Source organism: Bos indicus, chromosome 14, assembly GCF_029378745.1.
Source record: "Bos indicus isolate NIAB-ARS_2022 breed Sahiwal x Tharparkar chromosome 14, NIAB-ARS_B.indTharparkar_mat_pri_1.0, whole genome shotgun sequence".
Taxonomy (NCBI): Eukaryota; Metazoa; Chordata; class Mammalia; order Artiodactyla; family Bovidae; genus Bos; species Bos indicus.
The window spans coordinates 37,867,264-37,891,178 of record NC_091773.1 but is presented as its reverse complement, the minus strand read 5'-3'; the positions used below and the strand labels follow the sequence as shown (position 1 = coordinate 37,891,178).

The 23,915-nt window shown below is 43.7% G+C and overlaps 1 protein-coding gene across 6 annotated transcripts in view; it reads left to right on the top strand.

Moving 5' to 3' along the window:
• JPH1 (junctophilin 1) overlaps positions 1–23,915 on the top strand; it is a 91,895-nt gene that overhangs the window by 56,239 nt on the left and 11,741 nt on the right. For all 6 annotated transcript variants that reach the window (XR_011570609.1, XM_070802717.1, XM_070802715.1 and 3 more), the window contains one exon: positions 15,660–15,778. Coding sequence is in view for 5 of the 6 variants with exons in the window: in XM_070802717.1 (XP_070658818.1) it covers positions 15,660–15,778 (119 nt within the window). In the remaining variant the exon portion in view is untranslated. Of the gene's footprint in view, positions 1–15,659; positions 15,779–23,915 lie in introns of those variants that run through there.

Genomic DNA, 23,915 nt, shown 5'->3' with positions numbered 1-23,915 from the left:
TTATCTGACCACAGGGGAAAGACTTCGTGGGCTCTCCGAGGCCCTTCCAGTTCTAATTGTGGTTTTTAATCTGTCTGGCAAAGCAGAACTGTCAAGAGTCCTCTCCTCAAAACTAGAAGGTTAATGTAAGTCAAGTAAATCCTTTGTGCTCATTACATTAGTGTCCCCAATATCTGTTGCAACAAAAGACTGAAAATTTGAAGTGGAAGCAGTCAAGGACTTTGTTTCTCTTTTTAAAAAAATTTTTATTGAAGTAGAGTTGATTTATAATGTGTTAGTTTCGTGTGTGCAGCACAGTGAATCAGTTACACATATACCCACTCTTTTTGAGATTCTTTTCCCATATTGGCCATTACAGGGTATCATATAGAGTTCCCCATGGCTTCCTGGGTGGCTCAGTGGTAAAGAATCCACCTGCCAAGGCAGGAGACATGGGTTTGGTCCCTGGTTTGGGAAGATCCCTAGAGGAGAAAATGGAAACCTTCTCCAACAGAGGAGTCTGGCAAGCTACAGTGCATGGGGTCACAAAGAGTGAGACACAGCAGTGATTGAGACACATTTGTTACATACAGCAAGTGCTTATTGGTTACTGTTCTGTACACTGTAGTGTATATGCATCCTAGCTTCCAGTTTACCCCTCTCCCCACCTTACTGGGTTAACCCTCCGCTTGTTGTCAACATCTGTAACTCTGTTTCTGTTTTGTAGATAATTCATTTGTATCTTTTTAAAAATGGAACTATGGAATGTGTCCTTGTCACAGATTAGGTGTGAAATCAGTGGAGTCACTGAATTACAGTTCCTACAAACGTTCCTACAAGGATGGCTAACAAACACATGAAAAGATGCTCAACATCACTCATTATCAGAGAAATGCAAATCAAAACCACTATGAGGTACCATTTCACACCAGTCAGAATGGCTGCGATCCAAAAGTCTACAAGCAATAAATGCTGGAGAGGGTGTGGAGAAAAGGGAACTCTCTTACACTGTTGGTGGGAATGCAAACTAGTACAGCCACTATGGAGAACAGTGTGGAGAATTCTTAAAAAACTCGAAATAGAACTGCCTTATGATCCAGCAATCCCACTGCTGGGCATACACACTGAGGAAACCAGAAGGGAAAGAGACACGTGTACCCCAATGTTCATCGCAGCACTGTTTATAATAGCCAGGACATGGAAGCAACCTAGATGCCCATCAGCAGATGAATGGATAAGAAAGCTGTGGTACATATACACAATGGAGTATTACTCAGCCATTAAAAAGAATACATTTGAATCAGTTCTAATGAGATGGATAAAACTGGGACCTATTATACAGAGTGAAGTAAGCCAGAAAGAAAAACACCAATACAGTATACTAACACATATATATGGAATTTAGAAAGATGGTAACAATAACCCTGTGTACGAGACAGCAAAAGAGACACCGATGTATAGATCAGTCTTAAGGACTCTGTGGAAGAGGGAGAGGGTGGGGAGATTTGGGAGAATAGCATTGAAACATGTATAATATCATGTATGAAACGAGTCGCCAGTCCAGGTTCGATGCACGGTACTGGATGCTTGGGGCTGGTGCACTGGGACGACCCAGAGGGAGGGTAGGGGAGGGAGGAGGGAGGAGGGTTCAGGATGGGGAACGCAGGTATACCTGTGGCAGATTCATTTCGATATTTGGCAAAACTAATACAATATTGTAAAGTTTAAAAATAAAATTAAAAAAAGAAATATTCCTACTAGGAATATTTGTTAAATGGTTTACTGAGAGAATAACTATACTCCTATTTGTCATTCCTTGAAAAGCAGTGGTGTCCTAAACCCAACAACTTCCAAACCCATATTTTGAATATGATAGAACTTCAGGTGCAGAATGGCTTGCGGAGCCAGTCCCAAGCAAGTTCATATTCAGCGTCCCATGCCCAACAGAGGAGCCGATGCCTTTACTGGTCACTATCTTTGAAGGTCTAGACAGATCAAAGTGTAACTGGTTGATTTGGGATCTTTAGAGAGCCATTTTAGGTAATTTACAAAATGAATATCTTACTACTTAAGAGACTGTGTTTCAACTAAGAGTTCTAGTTTGTGTCATTTTAAAGGCATGAATAATGTTCGCTTTTTTTTTTTTTGGTGATTAAGTCTTTATGAAGTGGGATCATGTTAGCACCAGCAAGTGCACACCCAGTGGGCGTCTGCCCCGTGAAGAGGAAATTAGGTCTGCCCGTGACCCTGCAGTGGGCTCCATTAGTCACTCGGCTGAACACTGCTAGCTGCCAGCATGTGTTTCGACCACTAGATAGTCTTACATTGCTCTGATTCTTAGTCATACTTTTAATCTGTCACCACAGTGACCATTGGTAAAGGACAAAAAGCATAACAGCACTGACGTGGAAATACAAACAGCCTTGACCTGACAGTTCTCATCACTACCCACAGGGTCTGCTCAGATCCTGAAGGTTGTGAAGTTCTTTTTAGGCACGCCCAGATGTCTCTATTACAACAGTAAAAAGAAATGTGGTCATAATTATATCTGATTTCATTTTACTGAATATGCGTCCATTTTGAAATAGTTTGACCCACCTTTTGTGACTAAAGGCCTGATAACTTTAGTGAGATTTAATCAAAATAGGGCCATTTCTATGAAATTGGCCATAGGAAAGAAGCCTTACTTTAAGCAACTAAAAAGCACCTAAAACTTTCATAATAGTCTGCATTTATATGACTTTACAGTTTTCTGATTGCCTTCACATTGGTCAGTGGTTCCTAACTTAACCCTCTGTATTTCAGAGTCTCCCACTGGCAGTGCGCCATTCCCCTCTTCCCAGAGCTTTGAGGTGGGTTCATCTCCATCCTCCTTGCTCAGGTCTCTGCTTTGCATCAAGGGCCCCCTTCTTCCTTCTCTGCTTCTCCTAGAAAAGAGACCCCTGCCAGAGAGATGCAAAGCCATGTCAGCCTAAAATCAGGTCTTCCCAGTCCTGTGTCGCAATTCGTTTTCCTTGCTTAGAACTTTAGTACAACACTGATTCCAAATCTTTAAGCACCCAGATTTTCCCTACCAGCCCTACATTTCAGCCAGAGACTAATAGTGGCCATTTATCAACTAAATACCCTGTCTGCATTAGTCCTCAGTACTTCATAGAACTCAGTTCTGACCCTAGCAACTGTACAAGGTAATATCATTGCCATTATACAGGTAAGAAAAGTGAGGCACAAGTGACGCAGCTAGGATGTGATCAGTGGGTTTAAGCCCAGGTCTGTCTGGTTTCCAGAGTCCACACTCTCTGTCCCTTTCAGATTTGCTGTGCTGTGTGCTGTGCTCAGTCATGTCCAACTCTTTGCCACTCCATACACTCCCCTGCCAGGCTCCTCTGTCCATGGAGTTTTCTAGGCAGGAATACTGGATCAGGTTGCAAGCTTAGGATCCTTTCAATAATTTTAAAACATTGAATCAACCCATCATTTTTTTTTTCCTGTTTCTTTATTTTTCTTCATCTAAGACCCGACTTAAACAGTTGTCACCTTCTCAAAGCCTCTTCATTTTCTCCTGTTCTCTGAGAATCTTCTTTCCCGCCTTCCAACAGGATCTGCTGTCATGGATACAAGTAAAGTGCCTTTTCCTTTAGCCCAGCTAATCCCCCTGGTTACTATCCAAATTTCCTCTTCCTTTCTGGGTCAGAAGTCACCAGCATGTGGCTCACACCTGCTTCCTCTACTCCCTCTCTTCCTTCCTCACCGACCCTCTTTGGACTGGTTTCTGCAGTGGTCTTCTTGTTAAAACTTTTTTTCTGACCACATGGTGGGATCTTGGTTCCCCGACCAGGGTCAAACCTACACCACTTGGAGTGGAAGCTCAGAGTCTTAACTGCTGGGGCACCCAGGATGTCCCCTGACCTTCCTGTTGGAACTGCCGTCTCAGAGGTTCTCAACAAACCTACCGTCACCTTTCTCCAGCACAGAGCAAGGTTGACAGACGACCCCTTTCTCAGACTCTAAACCATGCTGGCTCATTTCAGCTGCCTCCAAATCAGCCAGCCAGTGCAGCTGCCTCAGACAAATTCAGATGTGGCCCACTTCATTCCTAAGAGGAGCACAGGTCTTACCCAAGAACAGGAAATTTGAAAGGTTCCATTGGAAGTTCACCTTCTACCTGTACGCCACTGCCTCTCACTTCATTTCCTCCATTAGGTCCCTGGGACATTTTGTCTCCATCTTTGGTTCTTTGCTTTTTTGACATACTCATTTGATGGACTCCTCCACCATCTGTGATCACATGACCCACATTGCTCACCTTGACCCTTAAGTTTGCATTGCAGCCTTCATTTCCAGCTTGAAATGCTTAGGTCGTGTAAAATCCTGCTTGAATGTATCCCCTTTCAAACTGTCCATCCTTCCCACCTATACAACGTCTCGGTGTAGCAAAGCTGTTCATCTGCATACCAAGTTGGAAACCTTGGGGTTATCTTTTAGGTTTCTCTCTTTCTTACCTATTTTATTTATTTTTTAAAGTATTTATGTATTTATTTAGCTGTCTCAGGTCTTAGTTGCAACATGTGGGATCTGTCATTGCAGCCCATGGACTCTCTAGTTCTGGTGTGTGGACTTAGTTGCTCTGTGGCATGTCGGACCTTAGTTCCCTGTGAAAGTGAAAGTGTTAGTCGTAAGTGTGTCCGACTCTTCGTGACACTACGGACTGTAGCCCTCTAGGCTCCTCTGTCCATAGGATTCTTTTTTTTTTTTTTTAATTTAATTGGAGGCTAATTACTTTACAATATTGTAGTGGTTTTACCATACATTGACATGAATGTCCATAGGATTCTCTAGGCAAAAATACTAGAGTGGGTTGCCATTTCCTTCTCCAGGGGATCTTCCCAGCTAGGGATCAAACCCAGGTCTCCCACATTGCAGGCACATTCTTTACCATCTGAGCCACCAGTGAAGCCCAGGGATCAAACCCGAGTCCCCTGCGGTCTGCATTGCAAGATAGATTCTTATCCACTAGACCACCAGGGAAGTCCCTTTACCTATTTATTTATTCCACCAATATTTGAGGATAGCTGGTGTGCCAGGCTTTATGGTAAGAGCTAGCAAAACAATATGGAGGCTGCTTGCATGTTTCAAAGTTCTGACACTTCTTCCCTTAAAGATCCTTTGGCTCTTCCTTTTCTTAGCACCATTCCCCTCACTTGACATAGCTTCCCCAGCTTGCCCTGGCCAGTATTAGTGAAGCAATATCTTGCCTGATGACCCAACCTTTGGTCTTTTCTTCTCACTTCCTCTGGATACATAGAATGTTCTGGAAATACTTATTCATGGGTGATTTTTTTAGATTTTTTTTTCATTGTAAAATACACATAGCATAAAATTTATCATCTTAACCATTTTTGCATGTACAGTTCAGCTGTGTTAAGTGCATTCACATTGCTATGCAGCCAATCTCCAGAACTTTTTGGTTTTCCAGAACTAAACTCTACCCATTAAATAACAACTCCCCGTTCTCCCTCCTCCAGCCTCTGGCAACCACCCTTCTACTTTGTGACTCTAGGAGGTTGACTGTTCTAGGTTCCTCCTGGGAATGGACTCATACAAAGTTTGTCCTCTTTTGACTAGCTTATTTCATTTAGCATTAAGTTCCATGGAAGGTTCATCCATGATATAGCATACATCAGAAATTCCTTCCTTTTTAAAGTTGACATTCTAACAACCCACTCCAGTATTCTTGCCAGGAGTATCCCATGGACAGAGGAGCCTGGCAGGCTACAATCCATGAGGTCGCAAAGAGTCAGACATGACTGAGTGACTAACACACATAGGCAACACACACTCACACACACAAGCAACATTCCATGTGAACTTCGCAGGTGGCTCAGTGGTAAAGAATCCACCTACCAGTGCAGGAGACTTGGGTTTGATCCCTGGGTTAGGAAGATGCCCTGGAGTAGGAAGTGGCAACCCACTCCAATGATCTTGGCTGGAAAATTCCATCGACAGAGGATCCTGGCAGGTTGCAGTCCAGGGCTCACAAAGAGCTGGACGTGACTGAGCCCACACACATTACGTTGCATGTGCAATCGGGCTGTGTTTCAATTATCCCTTCTTTCATAGAGGCACCCTTGGGTGGTTTCTACCTTTTGGCTGTTGTGAATAATGCCCCTGTGAATATGGGTGTACAGATATCTCTCTGAGACCTTGCTTTCAATCTGGGGTGGTATATACCAAGAAGTTGAATTGGGGATCACATGGCAGTTGCATTTTTCATTGTGGGGGGGACCCACCATACTGTTTCTGCAGCAGTTGCACCATCTTGCATCCCCACCAGCAGTGCGCCAGCTTTATAAGTTCTCTACGTCCCTGCCAATACTTGTTACCTTGAGTGGTTTTTTTTCAATAGTAGCCATCCTAGTGGGTATGAGGTAGTATCTCATTGTGGTTTTGATTTATATCTCCCTTATAATTAGTGTTGTTGAACACCTGTTCATGTGCTTACTGGCCATTTGTGTATCTTTGCAGAAATGTCTCTTCAGGTCCTTTGCCCATTTTTTAATTGTTGTTCTTATTATATAAGTGGTAAGAGTTCTTTATATATCCTGGATACTATCCAAGTATCAGATAAATGATCAGCAAATATTTTCTCCCATAAAATGAAGTTTTAGTCTTATTTAGTGTAATGTGTTTGAACTGTAGAATAACACTCATTAAAAGGACTTTTCTCTAAACATTATTTCAAGAATAAAATATCCCTTAAATTTGTTTTTATACCAGATTTGTCTTAATGTGTAAATTACACAGCAAGGTAAATTTTAGATAAATTTTATAAAACCCAGAATAAAGTAGAAGATAGCCAATTATTTAGCTTATTCCAGCTGAGGATTAGAAATGTGCTTTTGGCCTGGCCTGTCCAGAGAATATAACCTTTAAGCTTATTAAGTTTGATAAAATGTTAGGGAATAGAGCCTGTAATGTACTTAAGAATGAAGACTCATTTTCCAAGCTTGAAAATGTTCTGGATATAAAAAATATATATATAAAGTAAACTGCATGGCTGGCTATTCTGTCCCCAAGTAAATCACATATGTCCTTAAGCATTCACACACTGTCAGGAACTGGAGTTCAGAAAACTTAGTATAATAAGAGCTTATTGATCCTGTAATCTTTCTTCAATATCTGGCTAGTCTCCAAAAAGGATTTGCAGGGCACTATAAGTCACATACATAAGAGCATTCCTGACACCAGGGAATGTTAAGCCATGTTGTTAGAGGAGATAACCATACACATAGATTGACAATAATTTTATTCCAGGTTTCCCAGTAGCTGTAACAAAAAGAGAAACAATAAATAATGTGGTTCTCATTGTATGATGCAAGGAAGCACACCAGCATGTCATCAGACCAGATTTTTCCTGGCACTAAATTTAAGAGGAAATATATTGCCTAGATGTTTATGAACGTGACAGAAATACACATAATGGACAACATTTCACATTCTTCGTATGAATCTTGGTTCATAGACTCTCTTGTTCATCCTCCTATCTCCGCTGGATAAAAGGCCAAGGCTTGATATGAATTATGCTTCTGTGGAGGCATCTCTAAGGCCACTAATGTAATGTGGTTTAAAACTTCTGATCTCATGGACAGGAACCATCTGTGACTAGATTGGCCTCAGCCTGGTCTCTGGCTACCCACGCTTTCAAAGCCCATGTCATCATACCTCTGCAAGACTTTGGGCCCTTGAAACATCAAAGCCACATTTCAATGGGGATAGCACACCCCTTAAGCTACATTTTATATCTGTATAACTTGATAATGCCTTTAGAAAAGGAAGCAATGAACCACCCTGGCAAAAGAGACAGCTATTTGCTGATGCTGTCACTTGTTCTAAACCAGGACCTAAGAACACAGTTTTGAAGTGACTATTCCTGGTCCTGCCTTTTACAAAAGAAAAAAGCAACTTCGGAAGAAAACATTAACATTGAGGAACTAATGAGTGTAAAGATGGGACTCGTCAGAAGTAGTTTTTCCAAACCAAATTTACTGAGGCGCTTTTGCTGACTCTCTGCCTGTTACAGATGAAAATCATCAGCAGCTATGCCAGTGAATAGGTCTGTGTGTGAAAGACTGGAAGTTAGAAGTCAGGAGGGGCAGCTCAGGGCCCCACCTGTGCCTTACCAGGCGTATATGCTGCATCCCATCGAGTTGGTCTGAGTGGAGAAGCACATCGATACTGAGAAAGCAGTTTCTTTCAGATACAGGAACTTAGACATCACGCGTTTGCTTTTTAGCTGAGAGCTGTAGAAACACCAATTTCTTGTTCATGTTAAAAGTATTCCTTGCTTAACACACTAATTTCTTTAGAACTACCATTGTATACACAGAGTAACTGGATTTTGCAAGGCTAGCTTTCATAAGTGAATAATGTCACAGCCCAAAAGGAAGGCTAACAGGTCATTTGTTGGCATTTTCTTGAACGTGATACCATAATCCAGGCAAGACTGGTGGTTATTGTCAGGCAGTTTCAGGGGAGCCAGAAGGGAAGTGCAGTGGCGGACTGCATGGACAGACGCAGGGCGATCAATTCTGCCTTTGCGGGAACCAGTGAGGTGCGACCCGGTCAGGAGCAGTGACAGAAGGAGATGTGCTGGGGTCAGGCGTGTGTTGAAGGTCCTCCCAGCCGCCTTTGCTGACCGTGGATGTGGCCTGTGAGAGAAAGGGAGGCAACAGGGATGATTGACAGGGTCTGGGCCTGAGCAGCTGGAAAATAGAGTTGCCATTATCTAAGGGCTGGAGTCTTATGCACCATTGCTTTTTTTTTTTTTTTTTTTTACATAAAAAAAATTTTTTGGCTGTACTGGGTCTTTGTTGAGCTGCACAGAGTCTTCATTGCTGGAGGTTTTCTCTAGATGTGGAGAGCAGTGGCAGCTCTCTAGTAGCGGCATGCAGGCTTCCCATTGCAGCGGCTCCTCTTGTCACAGAGCTTGAACTCTAGGGTGTGTGGGCTCAGAAGTTGCAGTGCACAGACTTAGTTGCCCCATGGCATGTGGATCTTAGTTCCCAGACCAGGGATTGAACCCCTGTCTCCTGCACTGGCAGTGTCTCCTAACCACTGGGCCACCAGAGAAGTCCCTTGATTACTGTGGTTTTTAAATGTTGATAATAATTTCCTGTAAGTATATGGAAATCAAAGCAGATTACATGTGTAGCTCCTGAACCAATCAATGACAGCCTCTGCCATCAAATTTTCAGAGTCAGATCAGGCACCTTCACTTTGAACATAACAAATTTGAAGACACATCAAAATCAGCATGTTTTTCTCAAAGCAGTTTTTTGTTGGGAAGAAAATATAAACAGTAGAAATAGAAAATTATAAACATTGTATACAGTTTTACCTTTAGTCAAATTCTGGTTCATTCTAGATTAAAATCTTTATCTGCTACGTCAGTGAATAGGTGCATAAAATATGGAAACAAGTTGGAACAGTTGTCTGAGGGACCTGCGTGTACCTTAGTAGTAGGTATGTGCTGAGCGTGTTCCATGTATTATGTGCTTTTCTTTTTTTGTAAAAACATAATGTTTAAGAAAAACTGAGAAAGCCAGATTGTTTTGTTCTGAGTAAGGTGTTTCTGAGAGTTCATGAAACATGTATTTTAGTCTCTAAAGAAAAAAAAAAATTCTCATCAAATTCCCTCGTGGCTGAGATGGTAAAGAATCCACCTGCGAGTGCAGGAGACTCAGGTTCGATCCCTGAAAGATCCCCTGGAAAAGGAAATGGCAACCCACTCCAGTATTGCCTGGAGAATTCCATGAGCGTGGTTGACTGTAATCCGTGGGGTCACTAAGAGTCGGACATGACTGAGCGACTAACATTACTACTGATTGGAAAGCAACAAGTTGTAATGAAGGTTTGAGTGCAGTGATGCCTGACATTCAAAACTTCCACTGTTGCTGTTTGGGCTGTTCGCAAGTGACCTTTGCAGGGCTTATGTCTGGGTGAGGGTCACTTAACCTGCTATACCAGCTTAGCCAGTGACCCAGAACTCTCCGTAGCTATTTACCCCAAAATAGTAACTCTCTACATGTTAAAACTGGTTTATTGGTAAAAGTAGGACCCTGAAAGAAAGTCAGCCACTGATGCCTGAGAGATGGTGTTTTCCCCTTACTTTTTGCTGCATTTGATATGAGAAAGTATAGGTGATGATGATGGTATTAGGAGATTTTTGAGGGTCTGAAGATTGATGGGTGTCAGCAGTCTTTGGAGTAAACAAAATCTTCTTGGGCACGTGTGAGCGCTCCTTCTTTGTATGTGTTTCACGTGAACAGCCATCTGGAAGCAGCCGGGCATCCACTTTGAGTAGTTTCCACCTGTCTTCTCTCCCACCACCAAACCCCCACCACTGACCCACGAACGATGGCATTTGGGCATCTCTTACTGACTAAAGGGATTGTGCGTTGCTCGAGAACTGAGCCTGGGATTGGAACACATGAGTCACGTGAACTGGGGTCAAGCCCAGATTTTTCCCCTGGACAAAATCAAGATGTATCAGTGGCCCGACCCCACAGCACTTTTGATGACAGCAAACTCAGATGGCTTCCTGTTCTCTCCTACTTTTTAAAAATTATTTATTTATTTTTGGCTAAGCTGGGTATTTGTTGCTGTGTGTGGGCTTTCTCTAGTTGCAGTGGGGGTGGGGGCTGTTCTTCATTACGGTGCAGTGTGCGGTGGCTTCTCCTGTTGCAGAGCACGGGCTCCAGGCACACAGCAGTTGTCATGCATGGGCTTAGTTGCTCGCGGCGTGTAGGATCTTCCCAGACCAGGGATTGTATCTGTGTCCCCTGCATTGGCAGGTGGATTCTTAACCACTGGACCACCAGGGAAGTCCCTCTCTTCTATTTCTTGTTACCAGGTCCAGGATTACCAGAAGCTCCTGGGCACACACCTGGTTTCAGGCTTGACTATGGTTTTGACCATCATGGCAGTCATGCAGAAGCACTGACACAGGGAGGCACTCAGTGGAAAAGTGCCCCCGCCACCTTTGTCTGATCTTACAGGAAAGAACAAGTAGTAAAGGGTTAAGGCTTCGCTGATGCAGTGCTTCCAAAATATATTTGAAGAAGGGTTAAGCTGTGTTTGTCTGTTTTCCAGTTTAGCTTGCTGTCAGAAGTGGTGGAAATACTTGCGCCATTTATTTCACTCTATGGTGGTGGGTTGTGATTGAGTCAGAATAGATAGTACTTGAATTTTGCAAGTTTATCTTTGAAAGGCTAGCAGATTTTATTATAGGGCAGGATAACTATACTCTTGTGGCTTCATTAATTATGGTACCTAGACATAATTAGGCTCGAGCTAAGTATAGCAGATAAAATGGAAAATAATTCTGGGGACAAAAAAGAGTTGAGATTCTGAGAAACTGAGAGAGCATAAGAGAGGGCATCCACTGAGTCTCAGGCCCAACACATGGAACTAAAGCCTCATCAGTGGTGGCTTCCTCGGGGGGTTTTAGGAATATGTTCTAACCCTCTTGATCTTGTCTCCATACCCTGTCAACAGGGATCATATATAATACCCTCTGTAATTCATAAATAATAATTCTGATGAATTTGATTTATTCGATTTTAATTCATACACTTTATTTTTTAGAGCAGTTTTAAGTATACAGAAAAAATTGAGCAGGAAGTACAGAGTTTCTGTATACCTCCTCTGCCCACATCCACACCCAATTCCCCTTGTTATTAACATCTTGCAGTAATGGGTACATTTGATACAATTGAGGAACCCATGTGGATATGTTAGTATTAACTAAAAGTCCGTACTATATGGTTCACTCTTTGTACAGTTCAGTGGGTTATGACAAGAGCATGATGTCGTGCCCCCTCCCCCATTAGTGGATTATCCAGAATAGTTTCAGCCCCTAAATATTCCTTGTGATCCACTTGTTCATCCCTTACCTGCTTTCACTGTGAACCCTTGGAAACTGCTGATCTGTAGTTTGGTCAGTCCATTCATTTTTAAGTGACTGCCCAGCTGTTCCTAACATCCTTCATTCTTTTATTTATGAAATGATCCTTCAATAAATACTATGTGTCAAGCAGTGTTCTGTGCCTTGGGAATATAGTGTTGCTGTTATTTAGTCCTTAAGTCCTGCCTGACTCTCTGTCCTCCACTGTCTCCTGGAGTTTGTTCAAACTCATGTCCATTGAATTGGTGATGCTACCCAACCATCTTCATCCTCTGCTGCCCCCTTCTCTTGCCCTCAGTCTTTCCCAGCATCAGGGTCTTTTCCAATGAGCCGGCTCTTCCCATCAGTTGGCCAAAATATTGGTGCTTCAGCCTCAGCAATAATGTTTCCAGTGAATATTCAGGGTTGACTGGTGTGATCTCCTTACAGTCCACAGGACTCTTAAGAGTCTTCTCCAGCACCACAGTTTAAAGCATCAATTTGACACTCAACTTTCTTTATGGTCCAACTCTCACATCTGTGCACGACTACTGAAAAACCATAGCTTTGACTATACAGACCTCTGTCAGCAAAGTGATATCTCTGCCTTATAATACACTGTCTAGGTTTGTCATAGCTTTCCTTCCAAGGAGCAACCATCTTTTAATTCCATGGCTGCAGTCACAGTCCACAGTGGTTTTGGAGCCCAAGAAAAGAAAATCTGTCACTGCTTCCACTTTTTCTCCTGTTTGCCATGAAGTGATGGGACCTGATGTCAGGATCTTGGTCTTTTAATGGTGAGTTTCAGGCCAGCTTTTTCACTTTCCTTTTTCACCCTTATCAAGAGGTTCTTAATTCCTCTTCACTTTCTGCCATTAGAGTGGTATCATCTGCATATCTGAGGTTGTTGATATTTCTCCTGGCAGTCTGGATTCCAGCTTGTGATTCATCCAGCTTGGCATTTTGTATGATATACTCTGCATATAAGTTAAATAAAGAGGGTGACATGATGGTATACAGCCTTGTCATACTCCTTTCCCAATTTTGAACTAGTCCATTGTTCCATGTCTGGTTCTTACTGTTGCTTTTTGACCTGCTTACAAGTTTCTCAGGAGACAGATAAAGTCATGTACTCACATCTCTTAAAGAATTTTCTGCAGTTTGTTATGGTCCACACAGTCAAAGCCTTTAGTGTAGTCAATGAAGCAGAAATAGATTTTTTCTGAAACTCCTTTGCTTTCTCCATGATCCACTGAAAGTTGGCAGTGTGATTTTGTGGTTCCTCTGCCTCTTTGAAAACCAGGTTGTACAATTTGGAAGTTCTCTGTTCAAACACTGCTGAAGCCTAGCTCGAAGCCATTTCTTCTAAGGAATTCTTGATCACAGAAGTAGATATAATGGTCATCTGAACTAAATTCACCCATTCCTGTCCATTTTAGTTCACTGATTCCTAAGATGTCAGTGTTCAATCTTTGCCATCTACTGCTTGACCATGTCCAATTTTCCTTGATTCATGGACCTACCTACCATTCCAGGTTCCTATGCGATATTGCTCTTCACAGCATCAGACTTGACTTTCACCACCAGACACATCCTCAGCTGAATGTCATTTCCATTTTGGCCCAGCCGATTCATTCTTACTGAAGCTATTAGTAATTGCCCTCCACTCTTCCCCTGTAACATATTGGACACTTTCCAACCTGCAGGCTTATCATCTGGTGTCTTATCTTCTTGCATTTTCCTCCTGTCCGTGGCATTCTCCAGGCAAGAATACTAGAGTAGGTTGTCATTCCCTCCTCCAGTAGACCACATGGTGTCAGAACTCTTCACTATGACCCATCCATCTTGGGTGGCTCTGCACAGCATGGCTCATAGCTTCATTGAGTTATGCAAGCCCCTTCCCCATGACAAGGCTGTGATCCATGAAGGGGTGGGAATATAGTAGAGGACCAAAATTAAGAAAAAAAATCCCTAAAATAAAAATCTCCATGACACTTAACATTATAGTACAGCAAGCCTCCAAGCTCAGCTAGGTCCTAAGTAGGAGTGAAGGGGGCCCCTGCCTGAGAACACAGGGTGCAAGCAGGGAGTTAGAGAAGGTCATTGGAGAATGGGGCCTCCGGCATTTAGCCCCAGATCCTCAGGTCAAACCCTGTCCTCCCTGGCTAGGACACAGTGCCATTTCCCAACACTCGTCTCCTGCTCTCTCTGAAATAAGTGCTGTCACCTGTTTTAAACTCTTCCTAAGCTTTTACTACTAGTTACCATAGCCCTGCCTAGCACTAATAGAAGAAAATAGGAAGTTTATAAAATTATAAGAAGTAGGTGCACAGGGTCGTCATCTAAATACCAATTGGACAAGATTTTCTCCTTCGGAAGTGGATGACCCAGTCTCAGCCTCCAAGCCCCTCTTCTTGGGCAGGCAGATGTCAGTCTCCGTGAGTCTTGCCATAGGGAGGCCCATTCTCACTCCTGCTTCCTTCCTCCCAGCCCTAGTCCTCTAGAAAGAGCAGAGGTTTCAGTGGGTAAGGAATTGGGCCAGGGAGAAGGTGGTAGACTGAAAGAGACCCCTTTCCTCCTCTGCAGCTCCACTTCTCTCCTCCTCTTTTGTTTCACACAAGAAACGTGCTTAAAGAGCAACTAAATGGACTTCTTGGAACCATCCTGGGCACATTCTCCCAGCAGACCCAGAGGGGAGCCCACGGTGTTGGTATGCTCCCAACTACACATTCAGCAAATCACACTGGTAGCATGACCTGGCCGTGCTGGGAGCATGTCTTCAATACACGACAGAAATCAGCCAGTGCTGGCACTTCCCTGTGGTTAAGACTCCTCACTTCCAGTGCAGGGGGCTCAAGTTTAATCTCAGGTCTAGGAGCTAAGATCCCACATGGTGTGTAGCATGGCCAAAAAACAAAAAAATATTTCTAAAGCAGTCAGTCGATGCTACAGATCAGAGTTTTACTATTTTTTTTGTTCCCCAGAGAGCTTCTTTACTAGCACACCACTGGGCAGATCTTTCTTACTCAAATCCTTATATTGACTCTACCAGAGAAATGAAATATATGGGCTCTATACTAATTTGCATGATCCAGTTCTGTTCTCCATGGTTGGGGGACAGAAAAGAAGAACCGCACCCCCAGCCAAAGTCAATAGGGGATTTGATCCTGTACGTTTTGAACAGTAAGCTTTGCTTTAAGCTGCGCATAACTTCCATGTACATTCGTCAACCTTGCAAGAAAGATCAAGGCAACTCACAGGTGTTCATCCGCCTTTTTTATCATTGACGTCTCACAGCGAAATGAGTGCAGAACTTCCTGTGGCAGGTGTGGGGCCAGGGTCACTTTGAGCATTTCTTCCCCTCCCCGCCTGCCCCATAGACCATTTTTGCAGGTCCTGTATAATTACCAGGGCGCCACCCTTGCTGTGGAGAAGGCAATGGCACCCCACTCCAGTACTCTTGCCTGGAAAATCCCATGGATGGAGGACCCTGGTGGGCCGCAGTCCATGGGGTCGCTAAGAGTCGGACACGACTGAGCGACTTCACTTTCACTTTTCACTTTTATGCCTTGGAGAAGGAAATGGCAGCCCACTCCAGTGTTCTTGCCTGGAGAATCCCAGGGACAGGGGAGCCTGGTGGGCTGCCGTCTGTGGGGTCGCAGAGAGTCGGACACGACTGAAGCGACTTGGCGGCAGCAGCAGCACACTTGCTGACCAACCCTCTGTGCTTCCGCAGGACCGCCCACGCGAGAGCCAAAGCCGACGCAGCAGACCAGGCCGCGCTGGCCGCCCGCCAGGAGTGTGACATCGCGAGAGCTGTGGCCCGAGAGCTGTCGCCGGACTTCTACCAGCCAGGTGGGACCTGCGATGCTGTTGGTCGGGGGATGGGAGCAGGTAGGACCTGCAATGGGTGGGAGGCAAGTAGGAGCAGGTAGGACCTGCTGAGATAGGAGGGGGTGGGGGGCTAGGAACGTGGCCTCTGGTTTCCTTTCGCCTCCTTTATAATCTGAAGATCTGTGCCCCCTGAATTTCAGCAGGACTACAGTAAAATTGGGAGCTTAGAGTAACACATGTCTGAAGTCTGGAGTGTTCGTGCTGGAGTTCTGGCTTGTTCTTCCCGAGTGCGTCTCCCTCGCCTTCTGCTCTCCCACCCAGAGCAGCAAACTTCCAACTGATAGCATAAGCAAGATGAGAATCTAAAAGGAGCATCCAAGAAATGGTGTTATGTGTCGGGGTCCATCACAGGTGCTAAAACAAATGCCTCAAAATCAGGCACCTGTAACAATCACATTAGCAAAGGAAAACTAGAAGTCCTGGGCTCATTTTTAATACACCTAAGGAATGTTGGGATGTAAAGAAACGCACCACTTAAAGACAGTTGCCTCTGCACAGACTAAGAGGAGAATGTGTGTCATGATAGAAAAATGAAAGGGACAACCACGCACACACAAAATCAACCCAGGTCATCTGCCTCTCAAACGTTGTACCGTAGCAGTAAGCAGATATTTACAGCAGGTTTAAATATTTAACTCACTCCTTAGAGCTTTCCTAGTAAACTGTTTCCATCCCTTTCTTTAATACAGGATGTTATAGGATTATGTTTAATATGTGTTATAGGAAAAGGTGGCAATTGCCATTTTATTGATTCTGCATTGTTGTAGAAACAACTTCCTGTTGATTGAAGGGATCAACAGGTTTCCAGGCAAAGAGACTAAAAGAAATGTTCTTAATTTCTAAGTATCGAAATTTATGTTTTCTTGGTGAAGAGTTTTTCCCCTTTGGTTTCTGTTAATCAAGCTGGATAACTAGCACCCTGCACAACACGTGTGTCCAATACCTGTTTGGTTCCAGTGAGGGTGATAAAATACTGGAACCCACAGGGCATCCGTGTGACTACGTGAACAAGGTAAGTCACGGTGTACAGAAGAGCAAGCTTCCATGTAAAAGCTAGAAAATTGACTGTAACATGGCATGGGAGAATGAGAAAGAAAGGACAGGATTTTTCTTTTCTGTGAAGGGTGAAGACAATAAAAGGCCATGTTAGCAAGACTCAGTTTTTATGAGAGCGCTTTGGGACAGGGCTGGGTTCGGGTGCAGAGTGATTGAGTTACTATAGAGTGACTAGTTCTGTATAGCTCAAGGGAGAAAACCAGTGGCAATGGATGTTTCTTTCATATGCGTCCTTTGTGTTGTGTTTTATTTTATTTGTGTCCCATCTCTGGGTCAACTGAAATCTTTTAATGCATACTTGTTTTATTAGGAAAGGGAAATTTTCCATTTTGGGGGTAGGAATAAACACTTCTCTGGAAGTTCCCACATCCCTGGGCCTAAGGACCTTGGGAACTACTTGTTGTAGGGTGTGAGAGCTGAAGAGGGGGTTCAGCCACCCAGGAGGGACCCTCTTGTCCCTTTGCAGTAGTGATGCTGTTGGGAGCAGCTGGGCAGTCGGGAGACAAAGCAGCTTCATGACGCAGCCCTAGCCTTGAGCTGCTGTGGAAGCAAACAAACTCACTATTGTCTGCAGATGGTAATTGCTCAGTTCTGTTGTTCACTCCGCTGGGGATGGGGTCCCTGAGATTGCCAGTTGGTGTTAACAGGAGGTAAATGATAGGGGAGGTCATCTCAATTTTTCAGACTAAAAGGTTTTTTAAAGCCTTTTGTGATGGGAAAGCATTTGAGGAGGGGGGAAAATGTGGGAAAATGCCATTCCACCCTTTCGTAGCTAAAACATCATCACACAAGCCAGTTGTCCCTCAGTAATAAATACATCAGAGTAGCATGAGATGACAAGGGGTCTATTTGAGACAGGAGCTAAGGGGGGACGGCAGCGATCCCCTTTGACCCACAGCCAGCACTACCTTCAGCAACTGTATAGAAAGCCTTTTCTGTACTGAGTATTATTGATCTTCTCAAGGGAGCATAACTCATGCTTTCCACTGTGTATTCTTCGCAGGGTGATCAAATCAGATAGACATTTCTGAAAGGGCTTTCAAGTACTTTTTCTGAGTCAGACTGCGCGTTTCATTTACATATCCCAGATACAAATGTTTCCTTTGTTGGGAATGAATGTGTCGTGCATAGAAGTCGTTAACCCTTGGAAAAAAGGGTATCTGTCATAGCTAATATTTTGAACTTTTATGATGAGTTACCTCTTTTCAGGAGTCGGCAGTATTTTCAGAAGTTTCCAGTCTTAATTCAATCTTATACTTTTTAGCTCAAATCTGTATTATTCTACAGTTCAATTAAAAACGACGGAAAAGGGACTTCCCTGGTGGTCCAGTGGTTAAGACTCTGTGCTCCCAATGCAGGGGGCCTGGGTTCAATCCTGGTCAAGGAACTAGATCCCACATCCTGCAACTAAGACCAGGCACAGGCAAATAAATGCACAGTAAAAACGGTGGCCATGTGGGATAGCTTAATCATTCAAAGGGCAGGGTTAGAACAGTACAAGGCATTCGAATAGATGTATCTGACCGTGTATGTAGGTAATTGCATTCGTGTGTGTAGTTGAATTCATGTATGTAGATAATTGCATTCACACACAGAAACCTAAATTGCCATGAGTAAGAGTGACGCAGTGAGTCATACCCCCAGAACTTAGAAGTAAGATTGCCCTCTGAGAATTAAATGGACATGAACTTGGGCGAACTCCAGGAGGTGGTTGAGGGACAGGGAGGCCTGGCGTGCTGCTGTCGATGGGGTAGCAAAGAGTCGGACTCGACTTAGCAACTGAGTGTTAAAATAAGACCAAGAGACAGCACAGGAATGTATAAAATGATCATACGTGATAGGTAGTATGTCTGTAGTTCAGCAAGATTTCCTTGTGACCTGATTTAGTGTATTAGAACTTACTAAGACTTGGTCACCCAAAGTAGTATTAAAAAAAAGAGGCACAGAGGCAAAAATAGGCAGTGTCCATTCGAACACTATCCAGAGGAGAGCGAAGCTGCAGCCAGAACCTTGGAGTATTGTAGTTGCACTGGCAGGGACGTTTTGTTATGGGGAAGGACGCAGGGAGAGGTAGCCAGCGTGTATGGCTTTATTGGCAAGATCATCCGAGTGAGGAAATGGATGCAACAGGCGCGCTCAGCCTGATGCCATTGGATACTTGATTCATCTCATGCCTCTGTCTCGATTCCGCCGTCACCAGTAACCTTCTAATTTTGGTGAAGCTTCTCGTGGAGGTCTGCCAGTGGGGAGAGCGTGCCCTGGTGGCATCAGTGCTGGTCCCAGCCTTTGTGACATTTACCTCGCTCATTGTGAACTGATGAATCGCTCTTCTGGTGTCACATGTCAGTCTTGTGAGCTTCGGCGATGGGAGTCGGCCCTGAGGGGTGGCGCGGCTTCAAAGGGCTGATGAAATGGGCTTTCTGAGCCAGGAAAGCCGAGACAGGACTTGGGATGGTCAACGGAGGAGGTGGTGGGGAGCTGGACATGGCGAACGGTAATTGGGAAACTCTGTGTATGGCTCTTTTCCTCCCACTGTTTCAGTTTCCTTTCCATCAAGATGCCTTATTTTGTTTTTTATTTCAAGTGATGTTTATCAGTTGTGGGGGTGACTGGTCATGGATGGAAAAAGCGAATGTGACTACATTATGTAGACTATACTTATATAGCGTATATTATATATACATAGTATAGGTGACTATATTATGTAGAGCCCTCTTGGGAGGTGACCCAAGCAACAGCCTCACAAGCTTCGTCTTCCTGGGTTTAAGCATGTCTATTAGTTGACTTGGGCTGCTACAACAAAATACCATGGACATGGTGGCTTACACAACAGACATTTATTTTTCTTAGTTCTGGAAGCTGTAATTGCAAGATTGGATGCTAACACGATTGGGTTCAGGTGATTCTTCCCAGCTGGCAGACAGCCTTTCCACAGTCCATGAACCTGGAGGATGAGAACTCTGGTGTCTCTTCCAGTTTTTATAAGAACATTAAGCCCATGAGACTCATGAGAGTTTCCCCTCATAAGCTAAACTATCTCCCCAAGGCCCCACCACCAAGTAACATCACACTGGGGGTTAGGGCCTCAACATCTGAATTTGTGAGGGCAAGGAGACACAAGCGTTCAAGGTACAAGAGCATGTATGTTATACACATGTGCATAGAATGTGTTGATTACTTCAAGTGAAGTCTTTTGGTATAGGTTATTTTGAGACAGTGTCAACTAAGCTCACACTTCTGGTATGAATTAGAAGTCCCAAGAATTGTCTATGCTTTGGAATAGGAAATGGTAACCCATTCCATATTCTTTTGCCTGTGGAATCCCACGGACAGAGGAGCCTAGCAGGCTACGATCCATGGGGTCACAAAGAGTCAGACACACTAACACACATTATTAATAAGTACTTTTTGTTAAGAAAAAAAAAAAAGTTTCCTGGAATAGATAACTTCTAAACTCACTTTACAGACCCAAATTTTGGAATAACTTTTTTTCATAGAGAAAGGGAAATGGAATAATCTACTAGTTGATGAGAAATTAGTAATTCATGGGACTTCAGATTATTACCACCTGTGTATCCCACTGTATCCCATTTGACACACATGTGTACTGAGAGCCTGCCATGTGCACAACCCTGGCTGAGTGTCCTACGACTTGCAGACCGGAGTGCTGCGGTTCTGTTCTCAGAAGTTGCAGGACAGTACTGGATGGGACCCTAAAGTCCTTTGGAAAGTGTCATTCTTTCCACATAGTGATCTGCCATCAGTTGTATAATTTTTTTAAAACCTTTCAATCTGGTCTTCTTTTAGTGACTGACAGTCCCCATCAAAAATGCCAAAATTCCATGTAATGACTTCTGATGTTGCTACAAAGCGTGTGCACTGCCCTGGGGGGTCTTCGTGGTGCCCCCCACCATTTCACCGAGGCTCACCTATGAAGAACTAGCTGAACGCCCCGCTGTTTTCCATCTGCAGTATCTGTTCAGAGGCTTCATGCCAACTGTAACTCATAACCTCTCCGCGTGGGGGCCTGACATGTGCTCAACAACGTGTTGTTGTTTTGTGTTGTGTGGCACGTCAGTTAGCAGGTGACCTGACTTCTTCCCAGAAACATCCCTTAAGGACTCAGAAATACTGTCTGTAAAAACAGACCAAAATGCTGACTGCGGCAACTCTCAGCACTTGTCATCATTTCCTCCCTGGCGATATTCTGACCCATCTTTGTAGTGAGCCGCTGCATCTGATCAGCTCTGTGGTGCTGGCATCGCGGCATGGGCACGTTACCACACAGAACAAGCACAGGCACACCATGCGCCCCCCAAGAAAACTGTCCAGGAAAAACTTCTGCCCTCCACAGTATGTTAGATATTTTGTTTTAAAAGCACTTAATCTTACTCTGGAAAATCTAAGTCTACATCCTCATTGAGCTGGCCCGCCCCAGTTGACTATGCCATGTTGGAACCATTTCCAGCTGGATGCAGGTGAGGAAGGCTGGAGTTAGGTTGGCTCTGGTCAGCATACTTCTTGCCATACTGTTCAAATTTATTTTTTTGTGTGTGAAATCAGTCTTTTATTTCAAGGTCTCTCACCCTGGTGTCTTTTTTTCTCGTTTATTTTTAATTTTATATTATAGTTGATTAACAATGTATTAGTTTCAAGTGCACACCTAAGTGATTCAGTTAGACATATACATATGTCTAGTACTCTTGCCTGGAAAATCCCATGGACGCAGGAGCCTGGTAGGCTGCAGTCCATGGGGTCGCTGAGAGTCGGACACGACTGAGCGACTTCACTTTCACTCTTTCATGCATTGGAGAAGGAAATGGCAACCCACTCCAGTGTTCTTGCCTTGAGAATCCCAGGGATGGGGGAGCCTGGTGGGCTGCCGTCTATGGGGTCGCACAGAGTTGGACACGACTGAAGAGACTTAGCAGCAGCAGCAGCATTCTTTTTCAGATTCTTTTTCCATGGAGGTTATTACAGAATATTGAGCAGAGTTCCCTGTGCTCTACAGGAATTCCTTGTTGGTTATCTATTTTAAATATAGCAGTGTGTACATGTCCATCCCAAACTTGCCATGCTTTTAAATGCCAGCTCTGAATACATTAGAGTTACCTGGAACATTTATTAAACCTCAAGATTTCTAGGCTTCAATTAATACTTACTAAATTCTCTGGGAATCGCACCCCACATGCCTCTGCTAGGCAGCTCATGGGGAACACTGCTTTGAAGTACGTTTATTCCCTCATTCAGCCAATTTTTAATGGGTAATAAAGCTGGGAGGTTGTGTGTGTGTGTGTGTGTGTGTGTGTGTGTGTGTGTGTTTAATCTGAAAGATGGTGCTAGTAAATTCTCTGAGCTCAACAGATTCTGAGTATCATCAGAAGCCCTGTAGATAAAACTGAATACGCCTGAAAACCATGTCTGAGAAGATGGGCACAAGTGAAAAATGCCTTTCTGAAAACATTTAAGATTAGAAGCAATGCACGAGAGGCCTACAGATCTAAAGGAGTTGGCTACACTGGTATTTAAGAGTTAATAAACATAGTAAATATGTTCAGTGGAATCCAGAATATAGCTTTGTAAGGCCATTAATACAGAATCCTCCAGGGGCCAGATCAGTCTCAGCTTGGCCTATTCACAATGGCATAAATTAAGAGGTAGGGGGAGATCTATTTACTCTTTACAAAGAGCATTTGAAACTAGGCTTTGTATTCAGGTATTATAGGTCTTTGTTCTTTTTCCAGATAACTAAAGCATATCACTTTTTTTAAAAAAATTCTTTTTCTGGGACCCACTATCACTGAATTGACTGAGTTTCCTCTCAAATAAACCACCTCTTGCCGCTGTTAGCATTTCAGCAGTCTCATCCTTTGCTGGCAGCTGTCACATTGCTGGGACCTGTCAAAGCAGTTCCCATTTCAGCTTCTCATCTGCTTTCCGCAGTAGACACAGGTAAGACCAGTGGTTACCCAGATAAACCCTAAACTCTTAAGCATCGCAGTTCCAGTCTCACATTTTCAAATTGAAGCACGCGGGCTTTATGACATCTTTATTTCCTGTGGTTCAGTGACTCTCTCCTTCCAACTTTAAGAATGTATAACTAGCCACGTCTGCCAGAATCTATTTTGTTCCTGTTCTTTTTGGTGTGTGTATTTAAGTCAGACATTAGCTTTTCATATGCCTCAATCTTAAGATAGAAAGGTCTGCAAAAATAACTTTTGCACTTACCCCTTGGATTGAAGACATTGAAAGTACTTTGTAGTTTGTGTTTCAGAGTTAGGTGACTTTAAGGGGAAAATCCATTGGCTTTAAGAGTCTTGCCTATTAATTGCCTTTGCACGGAACACTTACTACCATGCCTAGGTGGGTATTTCAGTCATGCTCTAAAATTGGATGGAAGTGAAGCACAGGTGAAACCAAAGTCTGATGAAATGTGGCATTGAAGGGTGGGAGGAAATATGCCATCAGCATACTGCGGAGGGGGTGTTGTGTAAAAATGAGTCTGCAGTAGATGAGGGACTTCTCTGTGAAAAACCAGGATAAATTCTCTTCATGGGTTTTTGAAAGTCAGGGCGAACCTGTTGAAAAACCTGTCCTTCCAGGGCTGCTGCTAATGCTGCTTTCTCTTGGTGGTAATGGTCTAGTCAGAGCCCCAAGGAAGGAGCTGGAAAGAAAAACGGCACCTTTTGAATAATTGCAGTTGCCTCTTTTTCTTCAGGCTTCTCTGATAGCTCAGCTGGTAGAGAATCCGTCTGCAGTGCAGAAGACCCTGGTTCAATTCCTGGGTCGGGAAGAGTCACCTGGAGAGGGGATAGGATAGCCAAGCAAGATAACTTTCTCTGTGCCAAGAATTCATGCTGCCATATTTAGTGGATTTAAAAGAATATTGCCAATTCTTGTAAAGAGGGTGTTTAACCTTAAGTTTAGAAAGGAAATCTCGATTGTTGGCATATGATCTTGACCTGTTTGGGAAGTTTGACCTCTGAGTGGTGGCTTTATCTTCTGCAGGATGGACTGTGAGATAGAACTCTTATGCTTTTGT